Source organism: Capra hircus, chromosome 13 (assembly GCF_001704415.2).
Source record: "Capra hircus breed San Clemente chromosome 13, ASM170441v1, whole genome shotgun sequence".
Taxonomy (NCBI): Eukaryota; Metazoa; Chordata; class Mammalia; order Artiodactyla; family Bovidae; genus Capra; species Capra hircus.
Window position 1 is genome coordinate 50,014,915 of NC_030820.1, and position 22,138 is coordinate 50,037,052.

Below are 22,138 nucleotides of genomic sequence, written 5' to 3' on the forward strand. Positions count from 1 at the left end.
AAGATGTCTCAGTCCAGAGCCTGAAGATCTGGACGGCAGATTGTATTCTAATATTCATCTTGGCATGACCTCTATACACAGAGAAATATCTAATGGCCTTGAGGCATTCTTTGTGAAATTAGAAGCTATCTCCACAAAAATTCCACTCCCTTACTCCTTCACACTCTCCAGTGAAATGGGTAAAAAAAATTTAAGGACAAGTATAATGGTTTGACTGATATATTATTAAATGACAGCTGGTGACAAACACAATTATTCATTACTGAGCTGGTTCAATAAGGTAGATATTATCATCTGATTATGAGCATTTTCCAAGAATTCTTGGATATTTCCAACAATGCTCTAACAAGGTATGATATTTTTCAGTTTCATTCTATCCCTTAGTTTGATGGAAGCAAAACTATAAATGAATCTAGACTAGGAAATTATCTTGGCTCTTAACTGAACTGGAATATCTAAAGAGTACATCATAAGAAATACTGGGCTGGAAGAAGCACAAGCTGGAATCAAGATTGCCGGGAGAAATATCAATAACCTCAGATATCCAGATGACATCATCCTTATGGCAGAAAGTGAAGAGGAACTAAAAAGCCTCTTGATGAAAGTAAAAGAGGAGAGTGAAAATGTTGGCTTAAAGTTCAACATTCAGGAAACGAAGATCATGGCATCTGGTCCCATCACTACATGGGAAATAGATGGGGAAACAATGGAAACAGTGTCAGAGTTTATTTTTTTGGGCTCCAAAATCACTGCAGATGGTGACTGCAGCCATGAAATTAAAAGACGCTTACTCCTTGGAAGAAAAGTTATGACCAACCTAGACAGCATATTGAAAAGCAGAGACATTACTTTGCCAACAAAGGTCCATCTAGTTAACGCTATGGTTTTTCCAGTGGTCATATATGGATGTGAAAGTTGGACTGTGAAGAAAGCTGAGCGCCGAAGAATTGATGCTTTTGAACTGTGATGTTGAAGACTCTTGAGAGTCCCTTGGACTGCAAGGAAGTCCAACCAGTCCATTCTAAAGGAGATTGGCCCTGGATGTTCTTTGGAAGGAATGATGCTAAAGCTGAAACTCCAGTACTTTGGCCACCTCATGCGAAGAGTTGACTCATTGGAAAAAACTCTGATGGTAGGAGGGATTGGGGGCAGGAGGAAAAGGGGACCACAGAGGATGAGATGGCTGGATAGCATTACAGACTCAATGGATGTGAGTTTGAGTGAACTCCGGGAGATAGTGATGGACAGGGAGGCCTGGTGTGCTGCGATTCATGGGGTCGCAAAGAGTCGGACTCGACTGAGCAACTGAAATGAACTGAACTGAACTGAACTAAATTTATGTTTTATTTCTGAATGAGTATCAAAAACTCCAAAAGATCAGCAGACCCTGAAATAAACTGAAATGAATACTAAAAGATAGATTCTTGCACAACGTGTTTTTGTTATTCTAGTGCTGTCATCCTTATTTCCTGCTATTTAGCAAAGTTAAAAAGAAAATAGAGGAGCATGTGAACCTTCATCATTAGGAAGTTTAGGATAAGCAACAAAAATGGAAATTTTGCTAAATAGTATTAGAGTGAAAAATTTTAATTCATGTATGTTTTCAAATTAACTTTTTAAAAATATATGTTGCTACTTTTTACTTTCCTGAAGCCTTTGAAGAACTTTGGAAGTACAAGTATTAACAGAGATGATATTAAGTAGCAGGAGAAGTTCTCATTCTTGAACTCCTGGAAGGAGGCATCTCAGATGCAGAGGCAGTTTGGGTATTAACTTCCCATGCCCTCTTAAGCACTCCTTTCCTAAGAAAGGGCCAACAACTGTGGGGAGTGTCTTGCTTTCCAAAGACCTTTCTTTCTATATTTATTTGCTTGCCCTTGCATCATTTTCTCCATCATTTACCTGCCCAATAAAGGATGGACAAGAAATGGCAAAACAGTTGAAAGCCAATCAAATCATTCCGGAAAAATTGTTAACAGACCTGGAATAAGATTAGCCAAGAAACATTTAGCTAAAATAAGGTTTGGGGGAAAATCTGTAGATCTCATTTAGATTGTGTTTATGTGACAACAAAGCATCCGGTCAATATAGTAGAAAGTGGGCAAATTGTTTATGCAGTTGTGTTGACAAAACCACCAGTCAGTCCAATGACTGCATTTTCAAATTTATGGATTCTAGCTTTTGTACATACTGCCCGAGCCATGATTGTGAATATTTAATAGTTGCATAAATTAATTTTTGGTAGATTAACAGTTTATGTCTGAATCTTCAGGTATTTTTGTTGGTTTGTTGCATTGTTGCATCTTTTTTGGAGCTATATGATTGGTAGTACTGGAAACAGTGAATTTTAACTTTATTTAGTTAGGTTTATGGAAGAATTGTTTAAAAGAGTTTCTTCCTAACTACTTTTTTAGTGCACTTTTTAAAAGCACTACTTAAGATGAAATGTTCATGTCACAGTACAAATTTTATTAAATTACTGTTATTCATAAGTTCTCCCCCAATGTTGCAGTGGTATTGATCATTCATATTTCTTTTTTTTTGTTGTCTTTTATTTTTACTTTATTTTACTTTACAATACTGTATGGTTTTGCCATACATTGACATGAATCCCCATGGGTGTACATGCGTTCCCAAACATGAACCCCCCTCCCACCTCCCTCCCCATAACATCTCTCTGGGTCATCACCGTGCACCAGCCCCAAGCATGCTGTATCCTGCGTCGGACATAGACTGGCGATTCGATTCTTACATGATAGTATACATGTTACAATTCCATTCTCCCAAATCATCCCACCCTCTCCCTCTCCCTCTGAGTCCAAAAGTCCGTTATACACATCTGTGTCTTTTTTGCTGTTTTGCATACAGGGTCGTCATTGCCATCTTCCTAAATTCCATATATATGTGTTAGTATACTGTATTGGTGTTTTTCTTTCTGGCTTACTTCACTCTGTATGATCGGCTCCAGTTTCATCCATCTCATCAGAACTGATTCAAATGTATTCTTTTTAATGGCTGAGTAATACTCCATTGTGTATATGTACCACAGCTTTCTTATCCATTCATCTGCTGATGGACATCTAGGTTGTTTCCATGTCCTAGCTATTATAAACAGTGCTGCGATGAACATTGGGGTACACGTGTCTCTTTCAATTCTGGTTTCCTCAGTGTGTATGCCCAGCAGTGGGATTGCTGGTTCATAAGGTAGTTCTATTTGCAATTTTTTAAGGAATCTCCACGCTGTTCTCCATAGTGGCTATACTAGTTTGCATTCCCACCAACAGTGTAGGAGGGTTCCCTTTTCTCCACACCCTCTCCAGCATTTATTGCTTGCAGATTTTTGGATCGCAGACATTCTGACTGGTGTGAAGTGGTACCTCATTGTGGTTTTGATTTGCATTTCTCTAATAATGAGTGATGTTGAGCATCTTTTCATGTGTTTGTTAGCCATCCGTATGTCTTCTTTGGAGAAATGTCTATTTAGTTCTTTGGCCCATTTTTTGATTGGGTCGTTTATTTTTCTGGAATTGAGCTGCATAAGTTGCTTGTATATTTTTGAGATGAGTTGTTTGTCAGTTGCTTCATTTGCTATTATTTTCTCCCATTCAGAAGGCTGTCTTTTCACCTTGCTTATATTTTCCTTTGTTGTGCAGAAGCTTTTAATTTTATTTATTTTTTTTTTGTCCAAGGTTGCCTTTGCCTTTATTTTTTAGCTTTTAATTTTAATTAGATCCCATTTGTTTATTTTTGCTTTTATTTCCAGAATTCTGGGAGGTGGATCATAGAGGATCCTGCTGTGATTTATGTCGGAGAGTGTTTTGCCTACTTGATAGGATGGTTATAACAACTAAAATATTCAAACCAGAAGTATATTGTTGACTAAGGCAAAACTATTGTCTTCTATTATTTAGAAACTTTAAAAATCTGAGACATTTGTTTGTTAATATTAAAACCAGATAACATGGTATCAACAATAAAGGAAAATCTGAGCCAAAAGTGTGTGCTTGACTTGGGCAATGCTCCATGTTATATGGTAAAGAAATCTGCTCCTGGATCAAAGAGATACCAAAGTTCCTTAGAGAAAGTTTTTTGTTGGTGCCAGTTGGTGGTTGAGAATACAGGATTTTGTCTACTCAAAAGGACATATTTCACTCTAACATACTTTGCTCACTCTTCTCAGAGTTCCAGGATGCCAGCCATTACTCTACATCCAGTACATGCCTTATATTTTTATTATAATTGTTTATATAATAGCTTACACATATCACTTCCTAGTTTAAAAGGGGGTCACTATTCTTTAGTACATAGTATTGATAAGTAATATGACTATTCCATCTAAAGACTGAAAATTAATGTTCAAGATTATTTTCTCAAGATGATGTGTTTATTCCATGGCTAGTCTGAGTTACAAAATCAAGACTTTAGATAAAATTTCTGGAATCTTCCTAGTAAACCATAAATAAAAGATTAACAAGAACAATAAACAAAAACAATATTGTTTTAGACCAATATAGCATTTTTCTTCTAAATAATTGTAAACATTATTATATTTATTGTAAGAGCTGCTATAACATATAATTTTTTATATTAGAAAGCTATGTTGAAAAGACCTTAAGTGATTTGCCCAGGGTAACCATGTAGCAAAGCTTGTCTTGAGTCTATTAAATGAAGTTTCTTCTCTGCCTAAGATTGTTTTGCATATCTACATCTGGACTACCCAGGATTATACCAACTGGCCACATGTTACTACTTAACTTTAGAATAATTAGAATTAAAGCGAAGCATTCAATGCTGGGCACATTTCAAGTACCCAATAGCCATATGTAGATAACGGCTACTATATCAGACAGCACATATATACAATGCTTCCATCATCACAAAACATTTATGGGGCAATACTAGTCCAGATAATAAGAATCTTTCTTTTCTTTCTTTCTTTTTTTTTTATGGCCACACTACACAGTGTGTGGGATCTTAGTTCCCTGACCAGAGATAGAACCCTGGCTCCCCAAAGTAGAAGGCTTGAGTCTTAACCACTGGACTGCCAGGGATGTCCATGGATAATAAGAATCTTAAAGTGTTTGTTTTAACAAAATAAATGTCCCAAAATTTATAATAACCAATGATTTTACTATTGCTATAACATTGTTAGTAAGGCTAATGTAGAAAAATAGAAGGCAATATTAATAATATATTAATTCATTTAAGACATATGCTAGTTATGTTGGGCTTTTTTCATATTTAAACTAAAATTAAAACAATGTACTAAGCATAGTTCCATTTTTAAGCTGTGTCATATGATATTTAGCATTGCCTCAGCTGAAGATATTGAAATTCAAAGATAAAGATATGATTTTTCAGGTATCAGGTTTTGGGTTTGGTTTTTTGGTGGGTGGTGCTAAGTTAACAGCAAAGGGAGGAAAGCAGACCAGTCTGGATCGCATCAGATGCCAGATGGCAATGCAAAAAGTCTACCAGAGGCAAGTGTGACTCCAAAATATTATAACCATCTCAGCTACTGTTCAAATATAAAAGCATCAGGCCAATTGTTAAACATGCACAAACTCAAAGAATACTGTCTTTTTTTTTTTTTTTTTTTCACTTTACAATATTGTATTGGTTTTGCCATGCATCAACATGAATCCGCCATGGGTGTACACATGTTCCCAATCCCGAACCCTGCTCCCACCTCCCCCCCAATACCATCCCTCCGGGTCATCCCAGTGCACCAGCCCCAAGCATCCTGCACCCTGCATCAAACCTAGACTGGCGATTTGATTCCTAAAATATGAGTTACCAATGAAATCCAGGGAATGAAGACGAGGTAAATCAAAATGAAGAACCAGGGAACAGAGAAGCTCTGAAGATTATATAAGCACTAAACACTTTTCAATGAAAACTAATATTAAACAGTTTTGGAAGAGGTATAATTAAACAATTTCAGAAGAGGTATAGTAGAAAAAAATTATAATACATTAATAATATTTAAAGAGAAGGGGAGAAAAATAGAAAAGAGAGTAGATGTAAGAGGCTAATTTCTTCATTTTTTATAGTGATTAGTTAACTGATATCATATAAAATGTATATGCCAGAAATAACAATTCACTCAAACTTCTTAAGTTTTAAATAATTTTCAAAATGTCATAAGCAGGTACTTACATGCTATATTTCTTTTTGGAAGAACTATTTACCTTAATTTTAAGAATTCCTGCAATTTCACTTTCCCTCCCACTAAATTCAAGTAAAACTAAATTGAATATTTTACTTAAATGTAACATTTACTGTGTAGTTCCATTCTAGCAAAGCCATTTTTATCTATGTATCCAGATGCTATTTATTATATGTATATAGCAGTGTCTGAAAGAGTATTCACCTAATATAAATAACAATTATATTTATGTGATAAAATATGTGGTTTTGATTTTACTTTGTTGAATTGCTTGAAATCCTTAATGATTTTTCACAAAAAGTCAAATTTTAAAGTAAGTAATATAAAAAAGAATTATTACAAATAAGACTTTGATGTTCAATTTATAATTCACAATACATTCTCACATATATCACCATGCTGTGTCTTCATTTCACAGCTGAGATTCTGAGCATCCTAACGTTAAATAAAACTTTGGGGTGGGTTGGTTTTGACTTTCAACTAGTGAGGTTAGTAATAAAACTCTAATACATAATGTGAAGCATATTGCTATAAACTACTCCATCAATAAGAAGATCCCCACACTGTTAGACTTAGGATTTTGACTATAATAAAAAATGAATCAACTTGAAAGGTAGATGATCTAACCAGAGAACACAAGTAGGAAACTGAGCCAGGATCTTTTTCCCAATGAGGCTGAACAAATGAACAAATAAATATAGTGCACACTTGAATTTCACCCATTGTATTGGCATCATTCAGGGTAACACAGTTCTTGGTTTTCAGAAGATCCTGGAAAATTTTCAGTTGAACCTATGGGCATTATCTGAAATGATATTCAGAAAAATAGCAATAGAAATAGAAACAAATAACTGGCTAAAAATAAACTCCCCCAAAAAATTCTTAGGGAAGAAACAAGATACTGACTACTCAAGTAAGCATTGGATAAGGACAGGAAATTGCATTTTTTTTTAAATAGATAAGATTTCCCATCACATAAACATAAAAATAATACCCTGTATCATTTGTGTTAACATTTGTATCACCTAAAATAAACTCTCATCCTGATGTTCTTCTATAATTGGCATGTGACAAAGCACACATTGAAGCAAATAAGAGTTCAGAAAGCATTCTTTATCTTTATGTTATAAGACGCCTTCAGATTTTCCTAAACAGACAAACTTTATTTTGTTGCTGTGCAACAGATGTGCAATACAGTCCTTCGGACAATAAATAAATTATGAATTTTACAATGAAAGGTCTTTTCTCCCTGTTTGAGAACAAGCCACCACTTCCTTTCATGCTATACTAATCCACCACAGCTCTCTAAAGCTGTTTCACAAATGCTAATGTTTTGGCAAGATAAACAAATGAATGAATAGCACAGCAATGACACAGATGCAGCTTGCAGACAGCACGCTAAGAAGCATCAATACTACTTGATTCATTCTTACAGGTCTGGGATCCTGGGCTCCCCAAGCGTGGTAGAGAGAAGGAAGTTTATTTCACACCCACGTTCTTCCAAATAGCAGAATATAAGCGACTTTGATGAAAAAAGATTCTGATGAGTTCTGTTAGCAGGCACCCATCACTGCTACATGCATCAAGCCTGTTCTGTGTGAGGACATGAGAGTGATTTTAACCGTGAGGGGAACATCTGTGAGGCCAAGATGTCACAGGTGTTGAGAACCCATGACTCATGCACCAGACTGGCCACACCATGTTTAACATGACCTGCTCCATGTTTAAACTGTTAAATATTTGCCAACTCTTAAAAATCTTCACATAATAATGTGGATGTCTAGCTTTCCTTGAAAAATAAGAAAGTAACACTGAACTTGCATTTTCATTTAAACTGGTGGGAATCAGCTTCCAGCAGAAAAAAAAAAAAAAAAAAAAACAGTGAATCAATAAACTGGTACATTCATGCATTGGGTTACTATAGAGCAATAAACAGAAAGAATTACTGATATACACAACAACATGAATGGAATTCATGTACAAAACCAAAAACAGTAGTACATATTATTTGATCCCAGTTATACGAAGTTCAAGAACAGCTAGAACTAACCAAAGGTGATGGAAGTAGCATAAGTTTACTTCTGGTAGCCGGAGTGGTTTGGGGACAATGGAAAACTTCCAAATCTTGATCTGGGTGGTGGTAGTCACATGGGTGTGTGTGTAACATGTATCCACCTATGACAAACTTGGACACTTAACCCACATCACTACAAGTACTTTGTGTCTCCATATGAAATAAATTTTAACAAGAAGAATCAATTGGCTGAAGAAAAGGTGGCATTTTCAGATGGGTTGTCATCCACCCATACCCAACAGTTGGGTCATTACATGATCTGCTTGGCAAATTGGACTTGATGCTTCTTGCTCTAGGCAACACCAGTGATGCCTTGAAGAGCAGTATCTGCCTCACCTAGGAGCGTGTTAGAAATACAGGACCTACCCCAGACCTCCTGAATCAGAATCTATAGACAGGATCCCAGCAATCTGTTTTAACAAGCCCATCTGGCATGCTACAGTTCATGGGGTCACAAAGAATCAGACATGACTGAGTGACTAACACACACACACACACACACACACCATACACACACACACACACATGCACACGCACCAGGTGATTATAATACACTCTCCAGCTTGAGAAGCACTTCTCTAGGGTACCATATACATTAAACACACAAGAAAAGCAGATTGGCCTATATTAAATTATTCATTCCCTATTATCCCTTCTCTCAACATATTTTAAGAAATTCAGGAACAGAAAGATCAATTGTCTTCCTTAAAGAACTTCGTTCAAGCTCAAGTGAGAAAATCCCCGGAAGTGGATATGCAACAAACACCCCCTCTTCCTGTGTCAGACATCACACACCTTTGGTTTTAGCACTGTTAAAACAGGATTGGAGACACTCTAGACAATGTAAAAAAAACTTTGTATCTTTCTGATTATGGAAACAACACATATCATAAAACATTCAGTCCTATCACAACTCTGAAGAAAATAATGGGGATCTATGTTCAAGGAGGTAGCGTGGCTCTAGGGGTCATAAAAGTATCTAGAAATTCACAAATTAAGACCATTCATCCCCATTCTCATAAGACTTACTTAAAGCACCATGTATGGATCTTCATTTGCCAGATAGTTATCAAGTTTTTAGCAACCTGCTGTATCAAGCCTACTATGATGTAGGTTTCCCAGGTGGCTCAATAGCAAAAAGTCCACCTGCAATGCAGGAGATGCGAGTTCAATCCCTGGGTCAGGAAGATGGCAACCTACTCCAGTATTCTTGTCTGGAAATCCCATGGACAGAGGAATTTTGTGGGCTACAGTCCGCATGGTCGCAAAGAGTCAGACACGACTTGGCAACTAAATAACAACAACAACAAACCATGATGAAGCCAAAGTGGACATTCTTTGCCAACAGCAAAGACACTTTCAAATCAGTTGGTGGGATTAAAGAGGTACTTATTATAGATCTATCAGTTTATTAACACTAACTGGAAACACAAAACAGTTATGTGATGTGACAGTCAAAATTTTTATTGGTATCTGGAGAATAACTTAAGGCATAATTTTCATCACATTAAATGTCTAATTTTTTACCTCATATTACTTATTTATTTGGCTGTATCATGTGGCATGGGGGAATATTAGTTCCCTGACTGGAGTTTAACCTGGGCCTCCTGCAGTGGAAGCACAGAATTGTAACCACTGGGCCACCAAGCAAGTCCCAAATGATTCTTTTTTATCAGACTCAGATATGATTTCAAAAAGAAAGATCTATGTTTGTGTCCCTCAGAGTATTTATGAATACTCTAGCATTTAAAGGGAAAGAGAGGAGGAAGGAAGAAGAAAGAAAGACAGAATGACAGAGAGAGAGGGAGAAAGAAAGAGACAAAGAGAGATCAGAGAATAATAAAACATTATAATAAAACAACAAAATATAGCATCACCATCATATATTAAGGTAGTGATTCTCTCTCAATTGTTCCATTCAATTCTTCACAGTAAATGAATAACCAGGGAGATGGTGAAAAGAAGTTTCAAACTCTCTTTGGTTACCAACTTTACCTACAATCTGTCAAAAATCTGGCTAGGGAATAAATGTGAAGCTCATATGACCAGGGCTTCATGGACAGGCAACCAGTGAAGTTACACAGGACTCCAGGCTCCAAAGGGGGGGCCTCATGTTTGAGTTTAATGTTCTTACTGACTTAAAATTCTTAATAATCTTATCTTTGAGTTTGTGTAAAGGATCAGGGGATCATGGAACACGTGCTGCAGCCTGGGAGTCTAGAATGATACACTGTCCCTCCTCCAACCCATCCACCCACTGCTACCTCCCCAAGTCCCTTGAGTGAGTCCTTGGCTGCCGGCTCATCCAGCCCCAATGACAGCATCACCGTCAGCCCCCTTCACGGCCCTGGGCACAAAGGAGTCAGGATAGATCACAGGGAAGTGTTCAGGCACCCATGAGGATCCCCCTGCCCAAGGAAACATGGCATTAAAGAAAAGATTCCACGACAGGTTCAGAGAAAAATCTTGGAAGAAAGCCTTTTTCCTGCTTTTCTGAACAGGGGGCCCACATCTTCACTTGGCATGGCCTTCGTAAATCATGAAGCTGGCCTTACATGTGACTGTGAGTGGGGAAGAAGCAAACTAATGAAGGAGAATGAGGTATAAAAGAATGAACGAGTATGCATAGGAGGAACAGAAAGGTATTTGGGTTCTGAGATTAAAAGAGTTGAATCCCATACTGTTACATATGGGCCAGATAGCTACTTTTCAGAAAATGCTTTATTTCTCTCTGATTAAGAAGTAGACTGAAAAAAAAAAAAAGCAGTCTATATCATAAAATACTCAGATATATTCAGATACTGAAGATGTGAATGGAAATCTACACTCAAAGAAGTCACATAGCCCAGAGTGTTAAAAAGTATCTAGAAAATCACTTTTATCCCAATTCTATCAAGTGCTATCTCCTTAGTGTTGTGAATCCAAACATCCTGTTTCTCCAGGCACATCCAGCCTTCTAAAGTTGCCCTTAGACTTTAAGAACACAGTTTTAGGGATATCCAAATATAGTGAAGGTTTATAAACAGGGAGATCATTATCTTTTGACCTCGGCACTAGCTACCCCCAGTTTTACCCAGGAATATCTTTTGTTTGTAGCACGTGAGGCTGCCAGGGGATGACGTTGTCTAAAACCATTTTCAATGTTTTCTTTTTAACAGTTAATATATTTCCAGGATGCAAGTCCATTTCTTTCTAAAAGGTTCCTAGGACACTCATTGAAAAGTCAAAAGCAATGAACTTAAAATAGCAAGGGATTGCTATTTTGCTGGAGAAGAATGACACCCTTTGTATCGAAGTGGGGAATTACAGGCTGTGGTCACTCTCTGCACAGTGTCTCTTTGTCAAGTAACACATGCCAAAAAAAAAAAAAAAATACAGATGGGAAAATATTGTGCACTGTCAGATCTTGGAAACAGCCAAAGGATTTTTCCTCACCAATGTCTTGTCGATGACTTTCACATTCTGGCACCCTGAAAAAATAATGCATACATTTAATATGAAATGAATGCAATAATAATCAGGCAGGTAATCGTTTTCCCAAGGAATGTAAAACTTGACAAATGTAAGGTTTATGATTCAAGGTAAGCTTGCCAAATCTTATGTGGCATGAGACCATTTTTATTACCTAAACAGTCCTTAACACAAAATGACTGGCACATATTTTTATTAACACAAAGAGTATATTCTTTTCTGCCACATTTAATACAGAGTCAGTGGCTAAAAGTTCTCTTTTAGGATATGTCTGTAGCAAATTAAAAGGCAGAGTGAGGATTCAAAGAATGGCATTCTTCTCACGGATGCTGTGTCTACCCAGCCTCAGCTCAGAAGTGCATAGACCACTGAGCTCTGGAATCTCTCTGTGGGGATGGTCTGGGTGACACAGATCACAGAAAAGGAAGCCCTTGCTACCTTCAAAAGTAAGGGAGGGGATGATTGACTCAAGATTATTCGTTGCATCTAGAGGTCCATTCTGAGTCAAATTCAAAACAGTCACTAAGAATAATGATTATTTATTTCCTCATTCATTCAGCAAATATTTATTCTTTACATGCTATGTTCTAATCCAGACCCTAGAGATACTGCAGTGAAGACAACAAAGATCCCTGCCTCGTGGTTCTTAACATTCCAGAGGAGAAACAGACAATGCACAATGTGTGTCATTTAAGAAAAATTATGTGATAGATAATCTACAGAAGGTGTTAGGTGCCAAAGAAAATAATGAAATTAGAAGATGTTAGCTGCTATGGAAAAAAATGAAAAAGTAACAGAGAAAAAAACTAGAAGTTGGGTGAACGGAAGACAAATTGTTATTTTAAATATGGTGATCAACATGGGATCATATGAGACAGTAAAATGTAACAGTGTGACTTGAAGGACACGGGGGAGTTTGCCACATAGATTTTTGGGGAAAGAGCATCCAGCCAGCAGGAAGAGCAAGGCTAAAGCCTTTAGGCTGAACCATGTCTGTTGTTATCAGGGATCGGCAAGAAGGCAAATAAGGCCCGGGTGGACATATTTGTCACTCAAATATGGCCTGAGTAACAGTGGGAGGAGCTGAAGTCAGAGAGGTGACAGAAGTCAAACCACATAGAACCTCATAGACCATCATGAGGACTTTGGTATTTATTCTGAATAAATTGGGAGCAATTGAAATGTGCTGATAGAAGAGTGAAATGATCTAAGTTAATGTCTAAAAGGATAGTTCTGATGCTGTGATCAGAATAGACTGGAACAGAGAAGGAAGACAGGATGGACAGGCTGCATCAAAATACCCAAGAAAAGAGACACTGACAGGAAGGATACACCAGGAAACCATTGCAATATCCAAGAAGAAGGGAGATGATGCAAGTTCTAATCAGGCTTTTTTTACAGGAAGCACCTCTGTGGGTGGATGTGAGGCTATGAGAGAGAAAAGGAGTCAAGAGTGACTTAAGATCTGAGCAAGTGAGGCAAAGGTATTAACATGAACTGAGACTGAAAAATCTGCAGGTAGAGCAGAGTTAACGTAGAAATTCAGCAGCTTAGTTTTGGACAGGTAGATTTTGAGATACCACATAGACATCTAGGTGGAGCTGGTGGCTAGCCCATTAGATTTATTGTTCATGTGTTAAGAGAGGAGAAAGAATACGATATAGCATCACCCTTAAGGTACTAATAAGACTTGTCAAAGCATCGTTGAAAAAACTGTCCAAGCGAAGGCTAAGTGACTGCTACAGGCAGACATGCTGTGGAGTTCCTTCCTTCAAGAGCTCTCTGCACACTATAGCCAACTTTAAATTTAATTACACTCCAAATCGTTCCATCCTCTTCCCCCTCAAATTCACTTATTTCCACCAAGGAGCCTGGCCTAAAGACACCCAGAAGAAATGAAAGAGTAAATGATAACACCAAGTCTTACCACTCAGAGCCATGGCCAACCAGAATTCCTCCTTCAGTATCTCAAGGACATCCTGAACACCTTTCTCTCCCTAAGCAAGAAGACACAGATCTTTCGAATAAGTCCATATGACTGGATTCATGAATTTATTTCACAGTTGAGTCACTCTGTTTTATATATTTATTGCTTTGTTCTCCAATTACCTGGGAAGCCAAGCCCCAAATGATCGGTCTCCCCACAAACACAGCCTTGGCTCCCAGGGCCAGAGCTTTCAGAACATCAGTTCCCTTCCGCACACCACCATCCAGGAAGACCTCCACCTTCCCTTCCACAGCCTCCACTATTTCTGGCAGAGCATCAATCTGTGGAGAGAAGAGGTCAGTGAAGTGATACTGTGCGTGTTGAATTGTCCCCCAAGTCAACTTCCACAGGCCACCAACCATCCAATTAGCACTGAGAGTAGGTAAGGCTAGGCTTAGAATCAACAGTAAAATCAGTCTCTCCTAAAATAAAAGAAGTGCAAATGCTAGCAACCAAAGACCAGCTAAATTTGGAACTGAGCGGCTTATTTTTCTGTTGAAGTCCAAGATTATTTTTTCATTCCTGATGTGTGTACATGCATGCTAAGTTGTTTCAGTCCTGTCCAACTCTGCAATCCTATGGACTGTAGCCTGCCAGCCTCCTCTGTCCCTAGGATTCTCCAGGCAAGAATATGGGAGTGGGTTGCCATGCCCTTCTCCTGGGTATCTTCCCAACTCAGGAATCAAACCCTTTTCTCTTAAGTCTCCTGCAATGGTAGAAAGGAGATGCAATGGTAGGTAGGTGGCACTAATACCACCTGGGAAGCCCTTATTCCTGATATTCGGATTCAAATATCATGATCCAAATATATATCTATATATACACACACACAATTAAAAATACATAATCAGCTTAAAAGACACAGACCTACTCTATATTAAATGCATGAATATAAATGAAGTATCTTCCTCATATAAATTATTCTGAACATTAATTTACTCATTGAAAGTCAATTGTTAAAATTCATACTCAGATTATGGTAGAAGCAATGGTATATAAAAATGCAAACACCATCAGTCACAAAAAAACTTAGTTTCTGATTTTCCCACCCAAAATATGAGAATATATATAATATATAATTATATATAACAATATAGCAAACATCCAGCTATACATTAGAGAATTCTCACAGAAAATATTTTTTCTTGCTTTTAAGGAAAATGACCACATGTACTTTGAAGATCCTCATCTTGATTAGCAGTTGATGATGGGCTTAGTATATCAGCTCTAGAGAATACAAGAGCTTCATTGAGGTCTATCTGCTAGACTGCATTATTGTTCGTAATTCTTCACACCACTCTGAACCCACTCTTTTTCCAAGGTCACTTGGCAGTGTTTCCTAGTTTTTAAAAAAAAAAAAAAAAACAGCACAGTGCACCTATCACTCCTTGACAGTGGCCTTGGCCTTGCAACCTACTTTGCCCAATGACATGTGAACAGAGGTGGAAGAGTGCCATTTCTGGGCATGGACCTTGAAAAACCTCATACATTTCAACTGTCTCTTGCAGCTGTGCCATTTGCCATGAGAGGAAACTCCCCCTCCCCCCAGCAGAGCTGAGATCCCCCGGAGAAGCAGGAGAGTTGTCCCATCCAAGCACAGCTGGACCTGAAACTTGGAGAACAGCCACCAAGCCAGTACCAAATCTAGGTCAGCAGACCTCCAGTTGACAAAAAGTTTCATAGGAATAATGATTTAAATCACTGAGTTTGGAATCTTTTGTTGTTTAGCATCATGTGGTAATAGCTCATAAAGTTGGTTAATAGCCAATATAGTTAGTTATAGATAGTAACTGACACAGTTGGCTACTTTGGTATAAGTCTTTGCATCTGAGGGTGGTAACAATTCTCATAGTGACCTACTATAGTGACCATAGTAGGTCAAAATCTGCAGAAATTATCCACACTTATCCCCAAGTACTTAAATATAAAATGAAATCCATACATTCAAGTGCAGTTTTTCTAGAAATAATTGTGCTGAAATCACTCAAAAACTTTCCTGCTTCTCCCCCAAAATTTGAGAGGCTCAGTGTAAAAAGAGTTTTATGTAAAAGACTGAAGACCAAACCCAACTACAGATTTGGAGGAAGTGAAGGTAACAGTTGGAGCACAGCCCCCTAAATGTTTGGCAAGTAATGTGATTTTCCTCTTTTCCTCTCTGCTTTTCTGCCTGGCCAAACATGCTTTGGATCCATTTACATATGTCCCTTTAACTATACATAGTCCTCCTTTTAGAGTCAGGCAAGTTACATCAACATATAAATGCTACAATTTCCAAGTGATGATGCAAGCTATAATTAAGTATATTTCCCCACTTGAAACCAAAACCAAAGAAAAATATTAGCTAGTTTCAGTTCAATACACGTTTTCAAAGTCACGCAAATCAAGTCTTTTAGGATATTTCCAATGCCCAATCTGGCCTAAAAAATAAACTAATAAGGATACTTAAAGAGTGAATCCTGGGTTATCAAATAAAGCCTAGATTGGTGTTTTCCTGTCCGTGGACAAGGAATTTCTATCCATCACAGAGCATTTCTATCCTCCCTTTCTTCTTCCTGGAACTGCAGTTTTACTGGGTATATATTATGCAGAATAATTCTGATAAGAGCAGATAAAATAACTAAATATAGTGAACAAGTCCACTATTTTATGACTTTTCTGTTTCTTTTCAGCTTGCTACACATCTAAAAGACCATTCATTTCAGCTTTTCTTTTCTTAGTGGTTCCTTAGACAACTAATTGCAGGCTTAGCTCCAGGAGAGTTAATCTACAGGAAAATATAGTAAGATTCCAATGTACTACTGTTCACTCATCCATCCATTCACTGATTTATCAAATATTTTATTGATGACTTGACAGATTCCAGGCATCATGCCAGGCAGTTTATGGGATTCAAAAAGAATCCCACAGGGACCTGATTCTGGAAGAGCCCCCCTCTTTCCTGTTCCTGCTCAAGGTCCTCCCTGGCCACAAAACTTCCACTCACAAGGTGCTTCCATCTTTCTACCTTCTTAAAACATCCAGTCCTACACTCATGATTTCTGCCATTTTAGGCATGAAACACTTTAAAGGTTCCAAACCAGAGTAGTTGAGCACAAACAAACAGATAAAGCCAGAGGTGCTTTAGTTAATAATGAAGAAGACAGATTCCAGGCCACTGCCCACAAGTCCTCCTCCGACTCTCTACCCACCATGCTTCAGGCAGCCCTGGCTGGAGGTGGTAATAAGTAATGTGAGTTCTACTAAGCACATCTAGAAAACCCCTGATCCATATAGGTCTTGCTGACGGTTTGTGATTGCAGAAATGGCTGCAGCCATCTGCCACCTTATCTTCATTTCCTTGCAGTGTAACATTTCTTCTCCTCCCATCATGAGGAAGAAATGAAGTCAGAAAAGTCTATTTCCTCACCCCTTGAATCTGAAGTGGCCATGTGACTAGCTTCCACCAACAGAAAAAGAAATAAGTGACAATAAGCCTGTTCTAAGCATAGAGCTCAAGAGGCTTAGATATTTCCACTTGCTTCCTGGAATACCCAGTGCCTTGTGAGACCCAGCCCACCTAACGTTCTAGATATGAGAGACAATGCAGAGCCATCCCTGCTGAGGTCATCCTATACCAGCCTGCCCTAGTAGACCCAGCAGCTGACCACAGACATGTATGAGTGAGCCCAGCCTGGAACACAAAACTTCTCTGTGGATCTCAGGTCAAATGGACAATTCACAAAGTTATGACACGAATCAATGGCTATTGAATTTTAGCCAGTAGATTTCAGAATGATTTGTTACACAGCAAAAGCTAACTGATAGATCAAATGGTCCTCAAATGAAGAATATAATGAATCCTTTTCAGAAGGAAAAATGAAATTTCTGATGTCATAGAATATACCCAAGGACTCAATTTTAGAAACACTGATTTAACAACCCAAAGTTTATTTTATGAAAATGTCTTACAGTTGAAATTTTTCACTAGAAAAGAATGTCATATTTTTAAGTTTAAGGGCTTCCCTGGTGGCTCAGTTGATAAAGAATCCACCTGCATGTGGGAGACTTGGGTTAAATCCGTGGGTTGGGAAGATCCCCTGGAGGACGGCATGGCAACCCACTCCAGTATTCTTGCCTGGAGAATCCCATGGACGGAGGAGCTTTGTGGGCTACAGTCCATGGGGTCACAAAGAGTCAGACATGACTGACTAAGCACTAGTTTGGATCCAGTTGGCATAAAAAAATTTTTTTCATAAAAATTAAAAAAAAAGTTCTTAGGGTTCAAAGACTCCACATACTCTGTCTTTAGACCCCAGTTTAAGATGATCTAGTATTGTGGATTGTGGAAATATACTGATTCTGCCATATCATTCCCTGATTACCTCAGAACTAGTCTGCCACATTATTACCTTCAGAGTAAAGATCTTAATGTGAACTTATTTTTTTAAGGCAGATGTTAAATTATTTATAAAAGCATACACTACTGAATTATTAAAATTCTTAGAAGGAAATATGTTATTCTTTTCTTTTATTGGAGTATAGTTGTTTTACAATGTTATGTTCATTCCTGCTATACAGCAAAGTGAATCAGCTATGTGTTTATATAAACCCCCTCTTTTTTGGATTTCCTTCCCATTTAGGTGACCACAGAGCATTGAGTAGAGTTCCCTGTGCTATACAGTCAGTTCTAATTAGTTATCTATTTTATATATAGTAGTGTATATATGTGGAGAAGGCAATGGGACCCCACTCCAGTACTCTTGCCTGGAAAATCCCATGGATGGAGGAGCCTGCTGGGCTGCAGTTCATGGGATCGCTAAGAATCAGATACAACTGAGCAACTTCACTTTCACTTTTCACTTTCATGCATTGGAGAAGGAAATGGTAGCCCATTCCAGTATTCTTGCCTGGAGAATCCCAGGGGCGGGGGAGGCTGGCAGGCTGACTATGGGGTTACACAGAGTCGGACACGACTGAAGTGACAGCAGCAGCAGCAACAGCAGTGTATATGTGTCAATCCCAAACGCCCAGTATATCCCACCCTCCCTCCCACCTTGGTGTCAATATGTTTGTTCTCTATGTCTGTGTCTCTACTTCTGCTTTGCAAATAATGTGAACTTATTTTTAAACTCTTTGCTGGAACAGGCCATCAATAGCACTGTATTACTATGGACTGCAGTCAAACTCCTGATCTGGGACTCTTAATGATAAGTATTTCTCCATACAAGAAAACTCTGTGATTTATAGAAATGCAGAAATCATACAATCCAGACATTTAATTTTTGCAACCAACACAACATAATGCAGAGACTTAGGCTGAAAAGTCTGAGCAACTTGCTCACCCAGCTCTCACCCCTCTAGAGGCAAGAAAGGGCTTGAACCCAAGACTCTGGGTACATTTCAGTGCTCTTGCAGTAAAATCACACTGCCTCTTTGGCTCTGAGTTATGATGTCACAGAATGTGCAGGAGAGTAAACCCTTCTGTGTATCTACTGAGAAGCATATCACAGCCTCCTCCAAGTCTTTTGCCAAATGCCTGAAAACCAACACATTGAGAGAAAAACAACTTCACTATAAACTTAATCCTGCTTCACATTTCTCTCATCATCGTGCACCTTAAATTTACTCTAAAGTAGGAGGCAAATTCAAGCAAGTATCTCCTCTCAGGCACACATCATGCAAAGGGGAGGGTCATTGTTTATCTTAAAACAGTCTCTGAGACCACAACTCAAAAAGCCCTTTTAGATAAGTTTCCATATCCCTTCAGCCAGAAGGAAAGAAACCACACCATTCAGATATTTTTTTCCCTTAAAAATCTAGTTAGATTTGATTTCAGTAGATTTAAATTTTATTTTTAGAAAACAAACTTAATTTGGCCTACCCACTAAGTCCACGTCTTCATACACAAGAGAGGCATAAATCTGCGGAAAAGCCTTGAACTGAGACCAACTTCTCCTGCCTGCCCAGAGGAGCTCTTCACTCTCCACTACAGGCAATGTTTACCATCACCTAAAAAGATGGGTCTTTATAAGTAATGCTGAATTGGAAAGAGCTGACAACTTCCAGTTTTATGATTTTAATTACTGATTCTGTGCAAAGACTTGATTTGTTCCTACCATTAGCCCATTAGTCTTCAAGAAAAACTCTTGAGTGCAAATACATGTGTCCAGGAGCCCCCGGCCTCATTCAATCTGCCCTAAGACCTGCACAACATCCATGGATGTAGCTAAATCAACCTGCTATCTTAATGAAACAGTAATCCACTACTTGACTAAATTATTTTAATAATTCAAATGCTTGCCCCAACTAAAACCGTCCCATAATAACTATGACTAAATGGTTCTGACAAAAGGGGGAAATGGATATGATGATCCAGCTCAGAAATGATGAACTAAAGAGTCTATCCACATTATTTCATAGATACATATTTAGTTAAGTTTTGTTACATGATGTTAGCTTACTTTGCCTATGATAAATGAGGTTATGGAATACTAAAGCTTAAAGGCACCAAAGAAACAATCTAATTAATTTTTTTAACTTTAAAAGATGAAAAAGCTGAGATTTGGAGGGGTTATCCCTCTGCCCCATAGCAGGTCAGACCCTTCTCTCTTTCCTTGGCTCTCATAATTATCCAGGCCACCTCATTGGTCTTCCTGTTCCCTGTCATGCCACAGTCCAATTTGTGGTACTTGTTGCTGCTAAACCAAGGCTTTTCTATTGCATATCTAATGACTCATAATATTTAATATTCAAAGACCCCCTCCCTAACCTGTCCAAGCAGGCATATTTCTCAGACTCCCAACACCCACCAGATACTGCAAATAAAATGGATCCCTTGGTATTCCCCAAGAATATCTCAGTCTTTCCCATTCCACTTCTATACTCACACTAGTGAAAGCAGGGGTCCATATGGGAACAAAGCAGAGGTGAAAGGCAGCTGCAATCCCATTGCCTCATCTAAAGAAATCCTGGACACATTCTCACAGTGGACAGCATATAAGGGACCCTCACGCCACCCTACCTACAGCTTCTGGCTTTCTTCTAGATCAGGGATCCATGAAGTATACCCTTGAATATATGTCTGTCTCCATGACTTTTGATCCATTTCTGGGCTCCCCAATCCTTCATCTTAAAAAAATCCTTTATCTTCGCTCCTGGCCTTGGGAGCCAATTGCTCACTTTAACCATTTTAACTCTATCCCACACCATTCCAGCCAGTTAGTTTACCTTTATATATGGATTCTGACTCTGATTTGTCTGGCACAGGGTATATAGTACATACAAATTCACATTGGATCTCCTCAGTAGCTGTCAAAAATACTAGTGCTTCAGATTTCCTGGTCCCACAAGATTCTGATAGATGGATTCAGGATGCAGACTGGGAATTAGGATTCTTTAAAGTTCCCAAGAGATTCCAGTGTGCAACCAAGGTAGTTCAAGCTTCAATAGAGAGGCCTGTTTGCAAGAAATCTCTCCCAGGTCACAGGATTTCTGCCTCCTTTCCTCACCTGCCCTCACTCTGAGCTCTTCAACCGCCACCTCCAAGAAACTCATGGCATAATCTTTTCTTTCCTACTCCAATTTACGATATTCCTCTCAGTATATCTATAAATATAGGACTAATCCCTGCCTACAAATGGCTACTTTCTTAACACAGACAACTTTTATAATTTTACAAATAAATAGAATAATAATCTAATTTAGATAGATGCCCATGTGCTTGTGCACATGCAGAGTCACTAAGTCATGTTCGACTCTTTGCAACCCCATGGACTGAAGCCCATCAGCCTCCTCTGTCCATGGGATTTTCCAGCAAGAATACTGGAGTGGGTTGTCATTTCCTTCTCCAGGAGATCTTCCCAACCCAAGAATTTAACCCACATCTCCTGCATTGGCAGACAGATCCTTTACCACTGAGCCACCAGGGAAGCCCAATTTAGATAGGGGTGTGTGTGTGTGTGTGTGTGTGTGTGTGTGTGTGTGTGTGCTGAGTTGTGTCTGACTTTTTGCAACCCCATGGACTTTAGCCTGCCAGGCTCTTCTGTCCACAGGATTTTCCAGGCAAGAATACTGGAGTGGGTTGCTATTTCCTAGTTCAGGGGATCTTCCAGACTCGGGGATCGAACCACTAAACTTAAAATCTGAGATCTTACATATATTCCTACATATTCTATCTTGAGTATTCATACAAAAATATATATACAAAGAGGGGTAGTCACAGAGATGGTCAAAACTGAGATAGAAATGGGAATTCCAATGGAGACATTTGCCAAAACTCACAGTGGCTGGCACCCCGTCAAGCTGTCGAGCCCCATGATTTGACACCAAGATCCCATCCAAACCGTGTTTAACTGCCGTCTTGGCATCATCACCTAGAAAGAGTAATACAACCACGGTATGGAAAAGGCAACTGAATAAAAGGCTTGAATTTTGAGGCCAAAGCATCCCCATCAAAGGG

At 38.5% G+C, this 22,138-nt stretch overlaps 1 protein-coding gene across 2 annotated transcripts in view; it reads right to left on the reverse strand.

The window, feature by feature from the left end:
• The window catches only part of HAO1 (hydroxyacid oxidase 1), a 61,621-nt gene continuing 49,169 nt past the window's right edge, over positions 9,687 to 22,138 (reverse strand). For both annotated transcript variants that reach the window (XM_005688179.3, XM_005688180.3), the window contains 4 exons: positions 21,961 to 22,052; positions 13,824 to 13,982; positions 13,642 to 13,711; positions 9,687 to 11,713 (listed from right to left, as the gene is read on the reverse strand). In XM_005688179.3, the coding sequence (XP_005688236.1) occupies positions 11,643 to 11,713; positions 13,642 to 13,711; positions 13,824 to 13,982; positions 21,961 to 22,052 (392 nt within the window). In that variant the 3' untranslated portion in view covers positions 9,687 to 11,642. The remainder of the gene's footprint in view (positions 11,714 to 13,641; positions 13,712 to 13,823; positions 13,983 to 21,960; positions 22,053 to 22,138) is intronic.